Below are 19056 nucleotides of genomic sequence, written 5' to 3'. Positions count from 1 at the left end.
CTATTTGCACGCTTGACTTTAAAAGTTTTCATGCTCATCTTTTGCAAGTTTTATCCTTTTCCCTCTTAGTCTTTTTAATCTGACAAAAACAGGTTGAACACTTTGAACTTAAATTTTATATCTAAATAAGTGTCTTATCCTAAAATATACTATTGCCTAGCTCTCTCACTTCTATTTTTAGAGTTCCACCTGTTTCTGTCTATAAGATTTAATTAAAATTATCTTGCTATGAAAAAAAGCTTTACTGTTTCTCTTTAATGCTTAATTTGCTGGGACCTCCTTGAAAAGGAGAAAATTGACATCTAAGTAGAGTCATTTATTACTTAAAGTATGAGAATAACACAGTAGAGTCAAGTTATGCCCAAGACTGTGGTATCATAAGGTCATGCTTGTTGGTTATTGAATCCTTCCCTCAATAAGTTTGTTTTTGTTATGGTTGAACTTTCCATAAGAGGTATTCCTTGGAAGTTTGAAGATTGGGATTTTGTGTATCACATATCTAGTTAAGGCAGGTTTTTAGAGTTGAGTTCTTTACCAATTAGAATGCCGGTGGAAATTTCCTTAAATAGATTGGTTCAGCTAACACCCATCTTCTCACAGCAGTACAATAAAAAGGAAAGAAGAATAAAGGCAAAAATTTTTCTCCTTTCAATGAAAACATTTAGGATTTACTCTTTTAACTTTCCTGTCTGTCATACAGCAGTGTTAGCTATCAGTTCAGTTCAGTTCAGTTCAGTCGCTCAGTCGTGTCCGACTCTTTGCGACCCCATGAATCGCAGCACGCCAGGCCTCCCTGTCCATCACCAACTCCTGGAGTTTACTCAAACTCATGCCCATCGAGTCGGTGATGCCATCCAGCCATCTCATCCTCTGTCGTCCCGTTTTCCTCCTGCCCCCAATCCCTCCCAGCATCAGGGTCTTTTCCAATGAGTCAACTCTTCGCATGAGGTGGCCAAAGTACTGGAGTTTCGGCTTCAGCATCAGTCCTTCCAGTGAACACCTAGGACTGATCTCCTGTAGGATGGACTGGCTGGGTCTCCTTGCAGTCCAAGGGACTCTCAAGAGTCTTCTCCAACACCACAGTTCAAAAGCATCAATTTTTCGGCGCTCAGCTTTTTGCACAGTCCAACTCTCACATCCATACATGACCACTGGAAAAACCATAGTCTTGACCAGACAGACCTTTGTTGGCAAAGTAATGTCTCTGCTTTTTAATTCATCATTATACCCCTAATACTTATTTACCCTGTAACCTAAAGTTTGTACCTTTTGACCACTTTCCTCTAATTACCCCTCTTCTTACCCCCCACTTGTAATAACCATGAATGTGATCTCTTTTTCTGTGAGTTTGTGTTTGCTTGTTTTAGATTGTACTCATAAGTGAAGTCATATTATATTTGTTTTTATTTCATTTATCATAATGCCTTCAAAGTCCATATAGGTTGTCACAAGTGACAGGATTTCCTCATTTATATATGGCTGAATAATATTCCATTTGTGTGTGTGTGTGTATTTTCAAACTTTCTTCATCCATCAGTGGACACTTAGGTTGTTCCCATGTCTTGGCTATTGTAGGTAGTCCTGCTGTGAACTTGGGAGTTCCTTAGACTATTGGGAGGAAATTTTGTTTAGGGAAAAGGACATGTTGAAAGATTTTATAAATATGTACATTTTCTCGGGAGTGAGTTCATAGCTTTTTTTTTTCAGATTTTCAAAAATTTGGCTTACCCAGAACATGTTAAGAACCACTGTTTATATCATTAAATTAGCTAATTTATGCAACTAATTAGTACACTGAGCACAAAGTATGTACTCAACAAATGTTAACTGTTGCTGTTAATATTAAATACCTTCTGTGTTCCCAGGGCAAGAGTGGAGAAGAAATGGTGTCAAAAAATTAGGCAGGGGCTGGATCCTATAGGATTTTGTAGGTCACAATAGGTATGCATTCATGAATTTAGCTGGGAAGAAGTCTTTTAAGTTGGAGAGTGGCTTGAACTGATTGACATTTAACTTTCTGGAGAGTAGATTTGATAGTAGGGATGGGGAGAGGTAAGAATGGGAGCAGGGAGACCAGTAAGAGCCTCTTGAAGTGGTCCAGGAGAGAAGTGATTGTTCCTTGGTTAATTAATGAAATTTCAAAGTGTGTTTTAGAAAGAAACTACTGGATTTACTAATAGATTGGTAATGGAAGAATGAAAGAAAGGGAGGCATGAAGGATGATCCCTGGATTTTTGGATTGAGAACTGGAGTTGATGGTGGCTTTGTTTACTGAGATGGAGAAGATGGGAATTATGGTTTTTCACACATGTTAATAGAGATGTCACATAGCCACTTAGATATATAACTCTGAAGTTCCAGGAAAATATTGGGGCTGGAAATAGAAATATGGAGTCCTTGGCATATAAATGGTGGTAAAGGGTATGGGGCTAGATGAGATTTCCTTGGGAGACTTTCAGTAGAGAGTGAAGCCAGCCTAGAGTGGGCCCTGAGTAGAAGGGGAGACTGAAGGAATTGGTGAGGAAGGAGAAGAACCAGCATAGTGGTTTTGTAGAAGCTGGAGTGTTTGAAGGAGAGTGGTCAGTGAGTGGATGCTGCAAAGAGGTCACATAAGAGAGAACAGAGAAGTGACCACTGGATTTAGCAACTATAGGTCATCAGTGAACTCCATGACAGCTGTTTCCATGCATGTAGGGGTAGAAGCCTGTTTGTGGTAGGCTAAAGAAAGACTGTGAGGTGAGGAAGAGGAGACAACAGGATGGACAGCTAAAAAACTTTTGCCGTGAAGGAGTGTGGAAGTCATGGGGTCAAGAGTTTCTTCAAAGAAGGTAAATTCCAGAGCAGACTGACTTGTTGAGTATGAGCCAGTAGAGAGGGTAGAAACTGGTTGTGCAATAGATCATTCATGATGGTGTCTTTGACAAAGCAAGAGAAGGTGGAATCCAGAGCCTGAGCAGAGGAGTTTGTCTTTTCTGAAAGCAGGGACTTCAGTGACTGGAAGGAAAGTCTGAGTATGAGTAAAGATGGGCTTCCCTGGTGGTTCATGTAGTAAAGAATCCTCCTGCAATGTAGGAGACCCGGGTTTAAGCCCTGGGTCTGGAAGATTCCCTGGAGAAGGGAATGGCAACCCACTCCAGTATTCTTGCCTGGAGAATTCCTTGGACAGAGAAGCCTGGGGGGGCTACAGTCCGTAGTGTCAGAGAGTCAGACACAACTGAACGACTAATACACACACAGACACTCACACACATACGTGAGTAAAGATACAGGTGGGTTGTGAACATTCACTTTTCCCAACACCCTACTAAAATGTCATTTCCCTTTTTAAAGACGGGGAGAGTAAGGAAATCGTTTATTTATGTAACATCATGGCTTAGTAGCATCAGTAGTCATAGAACTCAAATCTCTAGACTTCCAGGTGAGTGAGTGTTCCAGTTTATGTTCTTTGGGATTGATATGTCATAAAATGTAAAATAATGTGTTTTGTTCCTTCTTGGTTTGTCTGGGTGTTTTGTTCTAGGGGCAGATCTAGAAGCATCTTTGCTAAGTTTTGAAAAACTTGACCGGGCTTCACCAGACCTTTGGCCAGAACAGTGTAAGTTTTTGGTTTCTTTATATCAAAATTGGTGGGAAAACCAGTGCTACTTTGAGGAACATTTTTGAAGAGTTATCATTTAACTGTAATGATTAAAATTTTATTTCAGAGGAAGAGACTGAATTCTGTGGTCTGGTAGTAAGAATAACTGTTTAGTAGTTCAGTTCTTTCAGAGCACAGTGTGACTCAGAAAATGATAGAGAACCTTTAAAAAAATTATTTTTAAAAGCTATATCTGTAATAACTCAGACAATATGAGATGTATCAAGTAATTCCTTGCCTCCTTTTTTTTTTAAAATTTTTTTTTCCTTGCCTCCTTTAAGTGCTGATAAAGTTAACTGCTGTTGTAGTTCAGTACAGAAATTTTGTATTTTTTTTAATGCTTATACAAGTAAGCAAATAAATATTTTAAAGTATATAGAGTTTGCTTTGTTTTGTTATGGGGTTGTATGATTAATGATCTACAGTTTAACTTATTCTGCCTAGTAATTTATCAGTGGATCTTTCCATGTTGATAGGTGTAGATTTACTTCATTTTTAAATTTTATTGTCTAGATCTACTATAGCTTATTTAACTCATACCCTATTTGGAAACCTAATAATATCCAAGTTTTGATATTACAAACAATTTAACAGTGTATATCTTTGTGCACATAAAAGAGGATGACTGTATATGGGAGTGCCCATTTCCTTACATATTAGCCAATATTGAATGACTAATGTTCTGTTTTTTCTTTTTAGTACCAGGTGTTGCTGAATTTGCAGCTTCCTTCAAAAGTGTAAGTAATATCTCACATAATGAAGTTTTTCCAACTTTTTGGTTCTGGATAAAATCTCAAATTTCTTTATTTTCAAGAATAATGTTATTGCCTTCATAGTATTTTGTAACTGCAACCCTGGAAGTCTGTTTATATCATCATCATGTTAATGATGTTAATGCTCTATTTTGATATTTTGACCTTTGGCTATTAGCCTCTTCTTTCAGCTTAAAAGATTTTAAGGTAAAGCAATTGAAATATTTAATGTAATGCCAATATTCTTTTGGCCCAAACTATGATTTTGAAGTGTTTCTCTTTTGCTTATGTGATGCATTATGACTTTAACTTATACCTCCCTGAAGGAGTTCTAAGTTTCTCAGTGGCTCATCAGAAACTGAAGAAAGACATTCATTAGAGCCACTTTTCCAATTACTAGGGCAGCAGGCATTGTACTGGATGCTCTAGATATGTTCTCTTATGTATTCCCACTACCAGGAAGATAAGATGATTATGATGTTAGCTAGCATGTACATGATACATACCATATGCCAGGCACTGTTCTAAACACTTTACATACATTATTTAATCTTTGCAAAACCACATGAGGGGGATTTCCCTTGCAGTCCAGTCGTTAGGACTCAGTGCTTTCACGGTCCTGGCCCTAGGTTCAATCCCTGGTTGGGAAACTAAGATCCTGCAAGCTGTGTGATATGGCCAGGGAAAAAAACAACACGAAACAAACCCATATGATGTATAGGTACTATTATTATCCATATTTTACAGACAGATAGCCACAAAGATGTTAAGTAGTTTACCCAAGATTATAGGCTGTAAATGGCAAAACCAGGCTTTGAACCCATAAGTCTACTTACTAGCATCCATACTTATTATACATACTTAGAAGCTTTTGTGCCCAAAGTTAGAAGCACTGACTAGCAGAGAAGCTTAGAAGTTAAGTTACTTGCCCAAGTCCTAGTGAGTGATAGGCTAGGATTTGAGCAGGGATCTGTCTGATTCCAAAGCTCATGCTGTTTCTATTAACAGATTAGGGATTTGTAATTAACTGTCTTAGTACCTTACCATATTAGTACCTTACATACCTTAGTATGTACCTTACATACCTTAACATTCTCTATTCATTAGGTTAAAGGGTAACCTAGTTAGGGTTAAAGATACTGAGTTAAGTATTAAGGCCTGTGGCTTTCAGGTTCCATGAGCATATTTGTTCAAAGGGACCTTTTTGTAACTTCTTTTATTTTTCCAAAAGGTAGGGTTGTATGAAAGCTGGAGTGTACGACTTTAATATCCAGGACGGCCTGAGCATGAGTGAAGGATAGCATAGGGTTTTGAAGGCAGACACACTTGGATTTGAATCCTGAATCTGTTACTTCACTATCTGTTATCTGAGCAAGTTTCCTAACATTTTTGAGCCTTAGTTTTCTCATGTAATACTACTTCATAGACTTAGTAGAAAATGGCATAATGCATGTAAAATGCTTTGCATAGTGCCAAGAACTAATAAACTATACACAGTAGCTAGTATTAGATCAGCCTTTGTCTAGTAGATTAAATAGAAAGTATTTGATTTAGTTTTCATGAATTCTCATTCATACTGAATTTTTAGTTTAGTAAATTATATTTGTTGCAACTAACTACTTTGAGTTGTAAACATAAATAGGTTGTTTTTTAAAACTTTTGTTATGAGCATGGTTTGAAAATCTGAAGAAATATCTATACCTTTTCCCTGGACGTTTGCACATACGTATTGAGTTTTGTTTCTAGGGGTTCAGGGCCATCCCAGGGCCTCAGGTTAATCCCCTGGAATATTCTGATTCCCGACTAGGGGTAAAAGTGGTGAATTTGACCTAAAACCTTCAAGGGAAGGTAGAGTAGTGGTTTTGGAACTCTGACTTCATGGGTTTTGAATCATGGTTCCAGTATCTCTATGACTTGAGGCAAGTGGTTTATAATCTTCCTAAACATCTGTTGTTTTTTTCATTTGTAAAATGCGGAGGAGGATAATACCTTTTTCATAGGGTTGATTTGGAAAATAAATGACATGATGCATGTAAAGTGTTTTACTTGTCACATAGTACCAAATAAAAGTGAATTTTTTAAAAAAAAGGCATAAATGAGTCCTGGAGATATAATATACAGCATGGTAACTACAGTTAATAATATAACTGTAGTTAATAATACTATATTGCCTGTTTGAAAGTTGCTAAGAGATCTTAAAAATTCTCATTACAAGAAAAAAACTTTTGTAGCCATATATGGTGATGACTGTCAACTAGACTTCTTGTGGCATTCATTTCCTAATATACACAAATACTGAATTATTATGCTATACACCCAAAACTAATATAATGGGATGTGTCAGTTATACTGCAGTTTAAGAAAAGGAAAAGGGCTCAAAGTTGAAGGGAAATCTCATCAGAATTGTTCATATACCAGCTATGGAGCTTTTAAAAAATAGATATGTAAAAAAAAAAAATAGATGTGTAATGCCCTTGCTCTGTTCTTCCCACTGGACCCTCTCCCACACCCTGATATTCTGAATCAGTGCATCTGGGTTATGGCCTAGTTATTTGTATATTTTTAAAGTTACACAGCTGGTTCTCATGTGTAGTCTGGATTGAAAGCTGTTATGCCAAAGCTGTTCTAAGAATGAGCTCTCTTTCATATTTTGTAAGTTCACTATCAGGAATGAAAAGAAACTTAAAATTCTAAAGTTTTCTATAACATTTACAATAAAATGAAATTTTAAGTGATGAGCATTCCAGTATTCTCTTGTTCAGATTGAAGATTTTCTCATTCTTGGTTCTTCTTTGAAACTCTTCTCTTCTGCCAGCAAATGTTACTTCCTGATTATTGTTTCAAACAGTTTAGTTGGAGGCTTTCACTAGTCGTGAATTTCCAGTAGTTTCTGTCATGACTATACCAATCTGTTATATGTATAGCAGTAACAGTAGTCAGACCTAATTTTCTAAGATCATTTCTTTAAAACCAGCTTTTAAAGATGAAGAGTATTGTTTTGTAAGGGTTCTTTGTGCAGGCCGTATCTGAACCTGGAGAAATCTGGGTATTTGAAATTACAATTTGCCAGTGTTTTCAAGGGTTTCCCTGGTGGCTCAGGTGGTAAAGAATCTGTCTGCAATGCAGGAGACCCAGGTTTGATCCCTGGGTTGGGAATCTCCCCTGGAGAAGAGAATAGCTACCCACTCTAGTATTGTTGCCTGGATAATTCCACGGACAGAGGAGCCTGGTGGGCTATAGGCCATGGAGTTGCAGAGTCAGACAGCTGTGTGAAAAGCTCTTTTTCTTATAAGAAAGAAGAATAGGGTCTCTTCATACTTTGCATTTGTCTGAATGGATGTATTATTTTCTGACAGCCTATTACTAGCTCTCCACCCAAATGGATGGCTGAAATAGAACGTGATGACATCGACATGTTGAAAGGTAAGCAGTGCTGGTGACCTTTAACTTTTGACCTGACATTTGCTCCTCCACATACCACCTTAACAGTTTTTCTCTCACTATTCCGTTACAAGTATTCTTGGCTTCAAATTGCCTATTTAGCCATCATACTCATGTTTTTCATATCTAAATGCCCTTTTCTACTTTTTCATGTGTAGAAATCTTACCAATTCAAGACTCAATCGTAATGATTGCTGCTGCTGCTAAGTTCCTGTAATATTAACTTTATTTTGTATGATGCTTAGAGTTAATTAAAAGCTCTCATGTAAATTTTCTCATTCTAATTCTCATAAAGGTTCTTTGAGTTAGGTATGATACCTACGTTTCAGAGGTTAACTTAAACCAAGGTTTTATTAGAAAGAGTTAAAATTTAAACTCAGATGTTTTTAAGACTAGTCTGTTATTACTATAACACAAATGGCTTATTTAGGATTTACTGCTGTCTATTGTTGCCAGTACTATTAATTGACAACCCTGGAGTGGGTTAAGACCTGTCTTTTAGTTCTTTCTATCTCATCAATTTCTCCAACAAAGAATACTGTAAGTAGTGAATATTTGATAAATGACTTGGAACTCAACCACAAAGTAGAAATTTAAATTAAAAAACATTAATTTTCCTTGATTTTGTTCTACTTTATTTGATTTTTTATCATCCTTCTGGTGGTAAGATTCATGATGGTGGTGAAGTAATAGACTGAAGTTAAGGTAGAAAATGCTGGATTCTTAAGCTATTTAAGCAGCTGAACAGATCGAGAAAGTCTACTTATGCCAGATACAGATAATAATTGTAGCATGATAAGTTGCAGAAAATAACACCTCTGTTTGATCTCAGAAGTAATTCATTGTTCTGCGTGAAATACTTAAAAGCAGATCCCCTCCTCCAGCCAGGGGAAAATTAAGTCTCAAGGGCATCTCAGGTTCATTGCTCTAATGTTCCAAATAGACATTTATGTAATATTCCATCAGCATGTATTTTCTACGGAAACTTCAAAGTTTTAGGAAAGGATCAGAGCATTATGTTTTATGCAAATTGACCTATGTCTTAAACCTAAAAGTAATTGGGTTCTATTTAAATGAAAATCTCGGGAAGTAAGTTTTTACTTTAAGTTTACTGTCTTCTTTTCTGGTAAACTTTAACAAGTTTTATAGGCATTTGATTTGGAGAAAACGTTTGGATTAATATTTAGTCTTTTTTTCCTAAACAAAGTATGCCTTTTATGATAGAGTGTGCTGGAATAATTACTGAGTTTACTAGGTTATAAGTTATTTTTCTCAGTACAGTGAAAGTATATTGGAAACTGTTAAGAGTTTTAAGTGATAGAATTTCAAATCAAACTAGCTTAAGCAAAAGGATTTTATTCACATAAATAAAAATTCTAGGGTGGCTCAGTGGTAAAGAATCCTCCTGCCAGTGCAGGAGATCTGGGTTCAATCCCTGATCCGGGAAGATCCCACATGCCTCAGAGCAACCAAGCCTGGGAGCCCAACTACTGAGCCCATGTGCCACAACTACTGAAGTCTGAACACTCTAGATCTCGTGCTGTGCAACAAGAGAAGCCTCTGCAATGAGAAGCCCTCGCACCGCAACTAGAAAGTGGCCCCTGCTTTCCACAACTAGGGAAAGCCCCCACACAGCAAGGAAGAGCCAGCCCAGCCAAATAAATAAATTATAAAAAAAATAAAAATTCTAGGAGTAGAAAAAGCTTTGAGCATATCTTGATCCTTGATTCTTACTTATTTACTTTTTATTGCTATTTTATTTAGTGTTTTATTGCTATTTTATTGTTAATTGAAATATTGTGTATGTGTGCTCGGTCATGTACAAAACTCTTTGAGACCCCATGAACTGTATGTAGCCTGCCAGGCTCCTCTGTCGATGGAATTTTCCAGTCAAGAATATTGGAGCAGGTTACCGTTTCCTACTCCAGGGGATCTTTCTGACCTAGTGGTTGAACATACGTCTCCTGGGTCTCCAGTATTGGCTGGCAGATTCTTTGCCACTCTGCACCTGGGAAGGGCTTCCCTGGTAGTTCAGCTGGTGAAGAATCCGCCTGCAATGTAGGAGATCCCAGTTCTGTTCCTGGGTAGGTCAGGAAGATCCCCTGGAGAAGGGATAGGCTACCCACTCCAATATTCTTGAGCTTCCCTGGTGGCTCAGCAAGTAAAGAATCCGCCAGTAATGTGGGAGACCTGGGTTCAATCCCTGGGTTGGGAAGATCTACCTGGGTTGGGAACAGCTACCCACTCCAGTATTCTCGCCTGGAGAATTCCATGAACTGTATAGCCCATGGGCTTGCAAAGAGTCGGACATGACTGAATGACTTTCACACTCACTTTCTTTTCACCTGGGAAGTACCAGCTGGACCAGTGAGGACTTATGAATGAATGATGGTGGAGCTGGTGTCCAAATTGCAAGTCAAAGATCTGTCTGTAGGCTTTCTCAATGCTGTGTCCGATCACAAGGTTCTGTATTTTAGTAGTGTATTCATTTTGTATGATAGGCAAAGTGAATGTTATAAAAGGGTCCTCAGGATAAAACACGTAATTGCTATTGTATTTATGCTAACTCTCTTCTCATTAAGTGGGTAAGTTCATATGAGGCATTTTGCAGTGGTGGAAAAATTCACTGATTTGTATGTCTGTTTGTTTAGGGTGAGTGAGTGGATAAGAAGAGATATGGATCCATTTTCTATTTACTCGATAGTAATTAGGTTTGAAAACTTTTATAGCAAGGGTTTGCAACCCATGTGAGTTGTTACTAGAAAGAAAGAAATGGTATTGAAGTGAATGATTCTATTTCAGAACTGGGGAGCCTCACCACAGCTAACTTGATGGAGAAGGTACGAGGCCTTCAGAACCTGGCCTATCAGTTGGGGCTGGATGAGTGTGAGTACCCAGATCACATTTATTCAGGGGCCATCCTGTGTATTTCATGATGCATTCGGGCATAATTCAGGAAGTATCTTTATTAGGTGTTCTAAAGGTAAGAAGCCACTGTGATCTATGAAGTAAGCCTTTTACCATAGAGTGTGCTGGAATAATTACCAAGTTTACTAGGTTGCAAGTTATTTTTCTCTGTACAGTGAAAGTATATTGGAAACTCTTGAGTTTTAAGTGATAGAATGTCAAATCAAACTAGCTTAAGCAAAAGGACTTTATTCACATACATCAAAATTCTAGGAGTAGAAATAGTTTTGAGCATATTTTGATCCTTGACTCTGACTTACTTTTTATTGACGTAGAGTTGATTTACAATGTTGTGTTAATTTCTGTTGTACAGCAGGGTGACTCAGTTATACTCATATATACATTCTCTTTTATATTTTTCATTATGGTTTATCACAGGATGTTCAATACAGTCCCCTGTGCTATATAGTAGGACCTTGTTTATCCATTCTAAAGGTAATAGTTTGCATCTGCTAACCCCAAATTCCAGTCCATCCCTCCCCAGATCCATGACGCTTAGTGATGTCTTAGGAATGTGCTCTTGTTCTTGCTTTTGTTTTACATCTCAGAGTTGTGCTTCACTCATGCATTATTATTATTCTTTGACCTTGCACTCAGGAAGGTGACCAATAGGAACTCCAGTTTATATGTCTTTAAATCTTGTAATCCCAAAAGAAAGAAGATGTTTTCTTTCTTTCTTTTTTTTTTAGAAGATGTTTTCTGAAAATTCCCCAGAAAAGGTCCTGGGGAGACCTCTGACTATTCCATCTTGGCTTACATACCTTTCCTGGAACCAGTCCTTTAGCCAAGTAGCATAGAGCACTGAGATGGGCCAGCCTGGGGCCAGGGTGCAAATGCAGATTGGAACCGTTAGTCTGACTCAGATCACGTGGAATGCATTCAGGGAGATTGCTTCCCCAAAGGAAGGGTTTTGTAACACACCAAGAATGTAATCTGCCAGTATGAGTAATGCTTTTAAAATTCTGTGTTCCTGTCTGCTCTCCAGTCTTTTAGTTTAAAATGATTTTTAACTATATTTCTTTCCATACTCTGTTTATTATAAAACCAGCAAAGGAATTGTAGAAAATTTTCACTTTGTAATTGAAAGAAATACTCAACATAGAGTGTTAGAACTTTGTTCTCATTGGGTAGGTACTTCCTGGGACCTTGATAAATGCACAATTTTGAGATATTACTGTAGCTTATAACTTTCCTCAAAACTGTTTTGTACTGATTAATGTAATTCCCAACAGCAGTTTAACAGATTATTTGTCTTGTTTATAGAACATGCAATGGATTTGTCCACATCATTGATTTTACTACCAATTCAACATTTCACTTTAAAATTTAATTTAAAACTACCAATTTTCAACTAATAGCACTTCCTTAGTCCTGTTTTTGTTTTCTTTATTTCCATTACTATCATTAGCAGTTGACATTTGTTTCCCAAGAAAACATTTTAAAATCACTTCATGGATCAAGGAGCAGAGAGCCACAGACTGCTCTGAGACATGGTTGCCAGGTGGTCTGCGATGTGCCCTCATTGTTGCCTAACTCCTCTGTGTACTAGTCATTTATTTCTCATGATTGAAGCTTGTCTTGGCAGAATTACTCTTTACCCTGTATGTCATAGACATCAAGGGTTTATAATGAAAACCCCATGATTATTAAATTCATAAATGCAAGACTTATACAGTGTAGAACTTGATTCTGTTTCTAGCTTTGGATAATACATGCTGTAATGATCACAGCTATCAATCCTTTATCTATGTCAGTTTTTCTTATGAAATAAAGTTTTTTCAAAAGAGATAAAATTTTATGTTTATTATATCAAGAAGATGCTATATTACTGAATGTATTTACCAACAGTGTTGTCTCTAGTTAGTTGTAGATGAAATTACTATATTCCCTCTGATTAGTTTTTCTTTTCCTATTTTCCTGCTGAGAAAGATAATGAAGTATTTTTTTCTCTACTTTTTATTATGAAAAATTTTAAACATATACCAGAGGAAAGTAGAAAATTGACCTTATATACTGATGACTTGATTTTATAGTTAGCATCTGGTCGATCTGTTTCAACCTCTGCCAACCTATATAATTAAAGCAAGTCTCAGGCATCATATTGTCTCACTACTAAATAACTTCATATGTGAGTCCAAAAGACAGGGACTTTTCTTTCCCTTTTTTTTTTCCTTAAGTATAATTGTGATTCTATTAATTATGCCTGAAGAATTTTAACAAACTTGTTTAATATCATCAGATAGCCAGTCAGAATTTATATTTCCCTGGTTCACTCATAATTGTCTTTATATAGTTGGTTGGTCTGAATCAGAATTTAAGTAAGGTACTATATTTGATTGATATGTCTCTTAAGTTTCTTTTAATCTGGCATAGCTCCACCTCCCTATTTTTTTCCTTTGCAATTTATTATTGTTGCTTTTTCTGTGGAATTTTCCCCATTTTGGATTTTGTTGCTTTTATTCCTTTGGTAGTGCTTAATATGGCCATCTACCCCTTTTTATTCCCCAGTAATTAGATTTAGAAGCTCATACAGATACAGGATTGATTTTTATTTTTATTTTTTATTTATTTATTTATTTATTTTTTCTTTTTTTTTTAAATTTATTTATTATTATTTTTGGCTGTGCTGGGTCTCCTCTGGGAGGTAGATGTGGTTGCAGTGTGTGGTTTTCTCATTGCAGTGGCTTCTCCCGTTGTGGAGCACAGACTCTAGGCGTGTGGGCTTCAGTAGTTGTGGCACGCAAGCTCTGTTACTCCACCACATGTGGACTCTTCCCGGACCAGGGATCGAACCAGTGTCCCCTGCATTGGCAGACAGATTCTTATCCACTGAGCCACCAGGGAAGTCCCTATTTTTATTTTGACAAGAATATTTCATAAATGGTGTTGTACACATCATTCAGAAGGGTTCATCCTGTCTGCTTGTCTCTCTTTGTGATGTTGAGATTAATTCATTGATAAAGGTATTGTTTGCCAGATCTATTACTCATAAAATTCTCCATCAGCCTTACAACCAGAGTTTTAGCAGCCATTGAAAACTGCCTAGATTCACTATTTTATTATAGTCTGTGAAATGGTATTACACTAATTCTATCATTCCTTCTTACTAGCTAGAATTTTTCTGCGAAGAACTTTATCTTAACCAACTCTTCATTATTTATTACCTTGAATGCTGTTCTTACTGGATAAATGATTCTTTATCAGTTTTTAGAATAATGAGTTGGTTCTCTGAGCATCAGTAAATCTATTTTAATGTCTTTCCACACAAACAGAAACTTGGTGTGGTTTGTTTCAGTTTTTATTCCACACAGCTAAGATCATCATTATTATTAATTAAGTATTTCTATTTCTAAAACTTAAGGCTTTGGAGGTAGGAGTTTGAAGTCACCTAACTCAGTGACCGTAAGCGGGGAACCAAAATTCTGCAGTAGAAATGCTTGTTTCTGCCAGATGTGTTCTATGAGCACAGCTGAGATTTCTCAAAATTATTTTCTAGTTCAAAATACAGCTTTCTTTCAATTTCTGTAGCAGTGCTTTGCTACTGATTGTCATTTTCCCTGATCATAATAATTAGTTGACATGCAGAAAATAGTTTTTTAATTTAGAATTGGTAAGAATCACATTGCTATGTAGTAGATTTCTTGGCTCTAACCTCTTTGTTTTATTGTGTATGGGATATTTGCATAAAAACAAGATCCTTTTTGTCCTTACAGATTATTCATCTACTCTAGGGGTTGACGTTTACTTGACACCCTAATCTGGTGTTTCGATATCTCAATCCTCCTTCCTGCATTAATTGAGAGGATGACATGGATGAAAAATAAGCAATACGAACTGATGAATCCCCAAGGACCCATGATCCTGTTTTCATGCAAATATCTGTAACTGATAAAGATGATGGAAAGAAAAAAAATGCAAAAAAAATATGTCCTCAAAACATGATTGTTTGTCTCTTCCCTGGAGCATTGTTAAGTGTTAGTATAGAAAAAATGTGAACCTTCTAGGGCTAATAGCAACTAGATTGTATCTTTTGGAAGATGAACTCTGCCTCTTGATTTAGTACATGATTATATCTCAGATAACCCTTCTGGTGTGCAGGTTTTGGAATGCAATAATGTTTTATATAGTTATTTATGGCTTTTCATGATTGGGGCCCTCAGACTTTATATGGGCAGTTAATTTATGTGAAATTCCTGTGAAATACATAGAATTATAAAAAACTACTTCTACTGTATGAAGAATTCCATTTCTGTTACTTCCATCTGAGTTCTGTGTCCTTCTTGTCTTACCAAAACTATTGTAGTCACCTTCTAACTGCCCTCCCTGTGTCTCAGCTACTTCATATAAGTCCGTCTTGTTCACCAGTATGAGGTTAATTTTTCTAAAGTAGTGTTTGCTTTCTGTTTGTCCTTTACTCTTAAGTCATTAGTAGTGTTTCATTACCCATACAATAAAATTCAGATTCCTTAATATGGCTTTCAAAATCCTCTTACTCTGGGCCGAGCCTAATGTCTAGCCTTCTTACTGCTCCCGTACAGAATACCATGCATCGTCTGCATTTGAAATTCTCTTCCTGGGACACTTCCCCATCTTCTTAATTCTATTCATGTGGTTCCTTTTCTCAGGAAGCCCTCCCTGACCTATTTCTAGTGTAGGAATTTTATTTGTCCTTTATTATTTAGCCAGAATCTACCTCTTTCATCAGCCTTTCCTTTTCAAACTTGATCTAGAAAGTGAACTCACTTTTCTGATCTCCTAGATAGCTCCTAGAGCAGTTCATTTTTTTTCATTTTTTTGTCACTTTTATCATTCTGAGAGACTTCTGGTTTGTGTCTTATCTCTTAGATTAATTGTAGCTCTTGAAGGTAAGAATCATATTTTGGAGCTGTCTTCATAATCCACAGAGTACCTGTCCATATGGTAGATGTGCAGTATGTATTTGCTGATTGGATGACTGAATGATCAACTCCTTGATGCCTTTCGATGAAATGAATGAAATCCATTCACTTAAAACTGAAAAAGTGGAGCTTCTGGAAATTGTTCTTTTTCTGGATAGTTTGTGTTTTAATGATGAGTAGTAACATTTGAAGATCTCATAATGTCTGGAATTTTTCTCTTATGACAGTGGATGATCAACCACACATAGTAAATATAGTGTAAAACTTGTTAATAATGGTTTGATTTTGTCTTCTACCTGACCGCTACTCCAGTGTTATTATGACCTGGGCAGTGGTCATGATTTATTCATGTAAGTTGCAGCAGCACATCTCTTGTTTTATTCCTCAGACCCATTGAACTGACATAAATCTTATTGAATATTGATTCTCAACAGTTTCTGTCCTTTAAAAAAAAAATTTACACCTGTCCTTGAAAGCTACAAACATTTTAGTAATTATGTGGACTACCTGCTTGCTGGCGATATTCAAAATAATTTTAAATGGAATGTGAAGATGGAAAAGCAGCAGATCGTGCCATTTGAAAGTAGAGCTAAAGCTTGGAGTTCTGATTCATTTCTTCCCTTTCCTTTTTTTTATGACAGCTTTACTGAGATGTAATTCACATACCCTATAATCCACTTATTTATAGTGTACAATTCAGTGATTTTTAGTATTTTCAGAGATGTACAGCCATTACCACAATCAATTTTAAAACATTTTCATCACCTCCCAAAGAAATCCTGTACTCTTTAGCAGTCACTCCTCATTTTCCCCTAAACTCCATAGGCCTAGGCCACTACTAGTATACTTCCTGTCTCTGAATTTCTTGTGTAGACATGTCATATAAATGAAATCATATTATGTGGTCTTTTGTGACTGGTTTCTTTCACTTAGAGTATTTTCAATGTTCATCTGTGTTGTAGCATGTATCAAGACTTCATTTTAGAATTGAATAATATTCTACTGTAAAGGTGTATTTATCTACTAGTTATTTACATTATATTTATCCACTAGTTAGTGGACATTTGGGTTATTTCCTTTATCTGGCTAGTATGAATAATGCTGCTGTGAACACTCATGTACTAGTTTTTGTGTGGACATATGTTTTCATCCTCTTTAGTTTATGACTAGGAATGGAATTTCTGGGTCATATGGTAACTCTATATCTAATCTTTTGAGGAACTGTCAGAATATTTTCCATACTGGCTGCACAATTTTACATTCCCATCAGCAGTGTATGAAGGTTCCAATTTCTCAACACCTTGCCAATACTTACTATTTGTTTTTTAAAAATTATTACAAAATCCGTCCTAGTGGAGTGGTATTTCACTGTGGTTTGGATTTGCCTTTTCCCTAATAACTAGTGATATTGAGCATGTTTTCATGTACCTATTGACTAGTTGTATGTCTTTTTTAGAGAACTATATTCAGGTCCTTTGCCCAGTTAAAATTTGGATTATTTTTTTTTTTTTTTAAATTATTGAGTTTTAAGAGTTCTTTATGTATTCTAGAAACAGGTTGCTTTTTTGATATGTAATTTGTAGAAGGTTTTCTTACAGTTTGTGGATTATCTTCTTTCTTATGGTATTCTTTGAGACACAGAAGTTTAATTTTAATGAAGTCCAATTTATCAGTTATTTCTTTTGTTGATTGTATTTTGATGTCATACCTAAGAAACTATTGCCTAACTATAAAGATTTATACCTATGTTTTCTTCTAAGAGTTTTATTCTTTAGCTTTTATGGTTAGGTATTTGATCCATTTTAAGTTAATTTTTTATATATGGTATAAGGGTAGGGATGCAAATTAATTCTTGTGAGTATGGATATCCAGTTGTTTCAGCACCATTTGTTGAAAAGACTGTTCCTTTCCCACTGAGTTGTATTGGCATTTTTGTAAAAAATCAATTGACCACAAACATGAAGTTTTATTTCTGGACTCTCAGTTCTATTCTACTGACTTGCATATCTATACTTACAGCAGTACCTCACTGTTTTGATTACTGTAACTTTGTAATAAGTTTTGAAATTTGGATTTGTGAGTTTTCCAACTTTTTCTGTTTCAAGATTTTTCTTTCTTCTTTTTTTTTTTTTAATATTCTGGGTGTCATGAATTTCCATAGGAATTTTAACTTGTCAGTTGTTGCAGAGAGGTCAGATGACATTTGAATAGGAATTGCACTGAATCTGTAGATCAGTTTCAGGGAGAGTATTCCCATCTTAATGAAATTAAAGTCATTCATGAATGTGGTATATCTTTTTGTTTATTCAAGTCTCCTTTCATTTCTTTAAACAGTATTTTGTAGTTTGCAAAGTATAAGTGTTACACTTCGTTTGTTAAAATTTAATCCTAAGTGTTTTAAATTTTTGATGCTATTATAAATGGAATTGTTTTTCTAATTTGATTTTCAGTTTGCACATTGCTGCTGTAGAGAAATACAATCAATTTTTGTATATTGATATTATATCCTGCAACTTTACCAAACTTATTTATAAGTTCTAATTGTGTTTTAGCAGATTACTTAAGATTTTCTATATACAGAATTGTCATATGCAAATAGAGATATTTTACTTCTTCATTTCCAATCTGGATGACTTTTCTTTCTCTCTTTCTTCATTCCTTCCTTTTCTTTCCTTTCTTACTTCATTTTTATTTAATGCCCTGGCTAGAAATTCCAGTATGGTGTTGAATAGAAGTGGCAAGAGTGGACATCCTTGTCTTCCTCTTGATCTTAGGGAGAAAACATTAAATATGATATTGAGTTTTTGTACATGCCCTTCGTCAGGTTGAGGATGTTATCTTTTTTGGGAGGCAGGGTGCCGGAGAGGGCACATCATTCAGCTTGTAGGATCTTAGTTCCCTGAGCAGCGATTGAACCCAGGCCCTTGGCAGAATCGTAGAGTCCTAAACATTAGACTGCTAGGGAATTCCCTGAGGATGTTATCTTTTAGTCTTAGTTTATTGAGTGTTTTTATCATGAAGAGGTTGAATTTTATGCATTTGTTCTTAATTACACTTCACCATAAACCATTTAATAAAAATCTCAGTTTGATTTATATTCATTTACTTGTACTGATTTGAAATTACCTTGTACTATACAGGAAAGATTGGCTAAAAACTTGTTAAGTAAAGAAGACCACATTGAGTATATTACTGTCTAAAAAGCCTTAAGAAATTTAGCTTATTTTGATACAAGTAGTTGCTTCTGCTCATCCTGTATGTTCATTAAGCTATTTCAGGAAGGATTCTTCCTGTTGTTGTTGTTGTTGTTTAGTCGCTGAGTCGTGTCCGACTCATGAACTGCAGCACGCCAGGCTTCCCT

General features: G+C 36.0%; 1 protein-coding gene across 7 annotated transcripts in view; it reads left to right on the top strand.

The window, feature by feature from the left end:
* The window catches only part of LIN52 (lin-52 DREAM MuvB core complex component), a 109402-nt gene that overhangs the window by 2359 nt on the left and 87987 nt on the right, over positions 1-19056 (top strand). For 3 of the 7 annotated variants that reach the window (XM_043920351.1, XM_043920349.1, XM_043920350.1), the window contains exons 2-5: positions 3521-3595; positions 4337-4374; positions 7746-7812; positions 10633-10716. In XM_043920351.1, coding sequence (XP_043776286.1) covers positions 3521-3595; positions 4337-4374; positions 7746-7812; positions 10633-10716 — 264 coding nt within the window. The remainder of the gene's footprint in view (positions 1-3520; positions 3596-4336; positions 4375-7745; positions 7813-10632; positions 10717-19056) is intronic. The other 4 variants (XM_043920355.1, XM_043920353.1, XM_043920352.1 and 1 more) reach the window with 2 other exon arrangements.

Source organism: Cervus elaphus, chromosome 12 (genome assembly GCF_910594005.1).
Source record: "Cervus elaphus chromosome 12, mCerEla1.1, whole genome shotgun sequence".
Lineage (NCBI taxonomy): Eukaryota > Metazoa > Chordata > Mammalia > Artiodactyla > Cervidae > Cervus > Cervus elaphus.
This window is presented reverse-complemented; position numbering and strand designations above follow the sequence as displayed.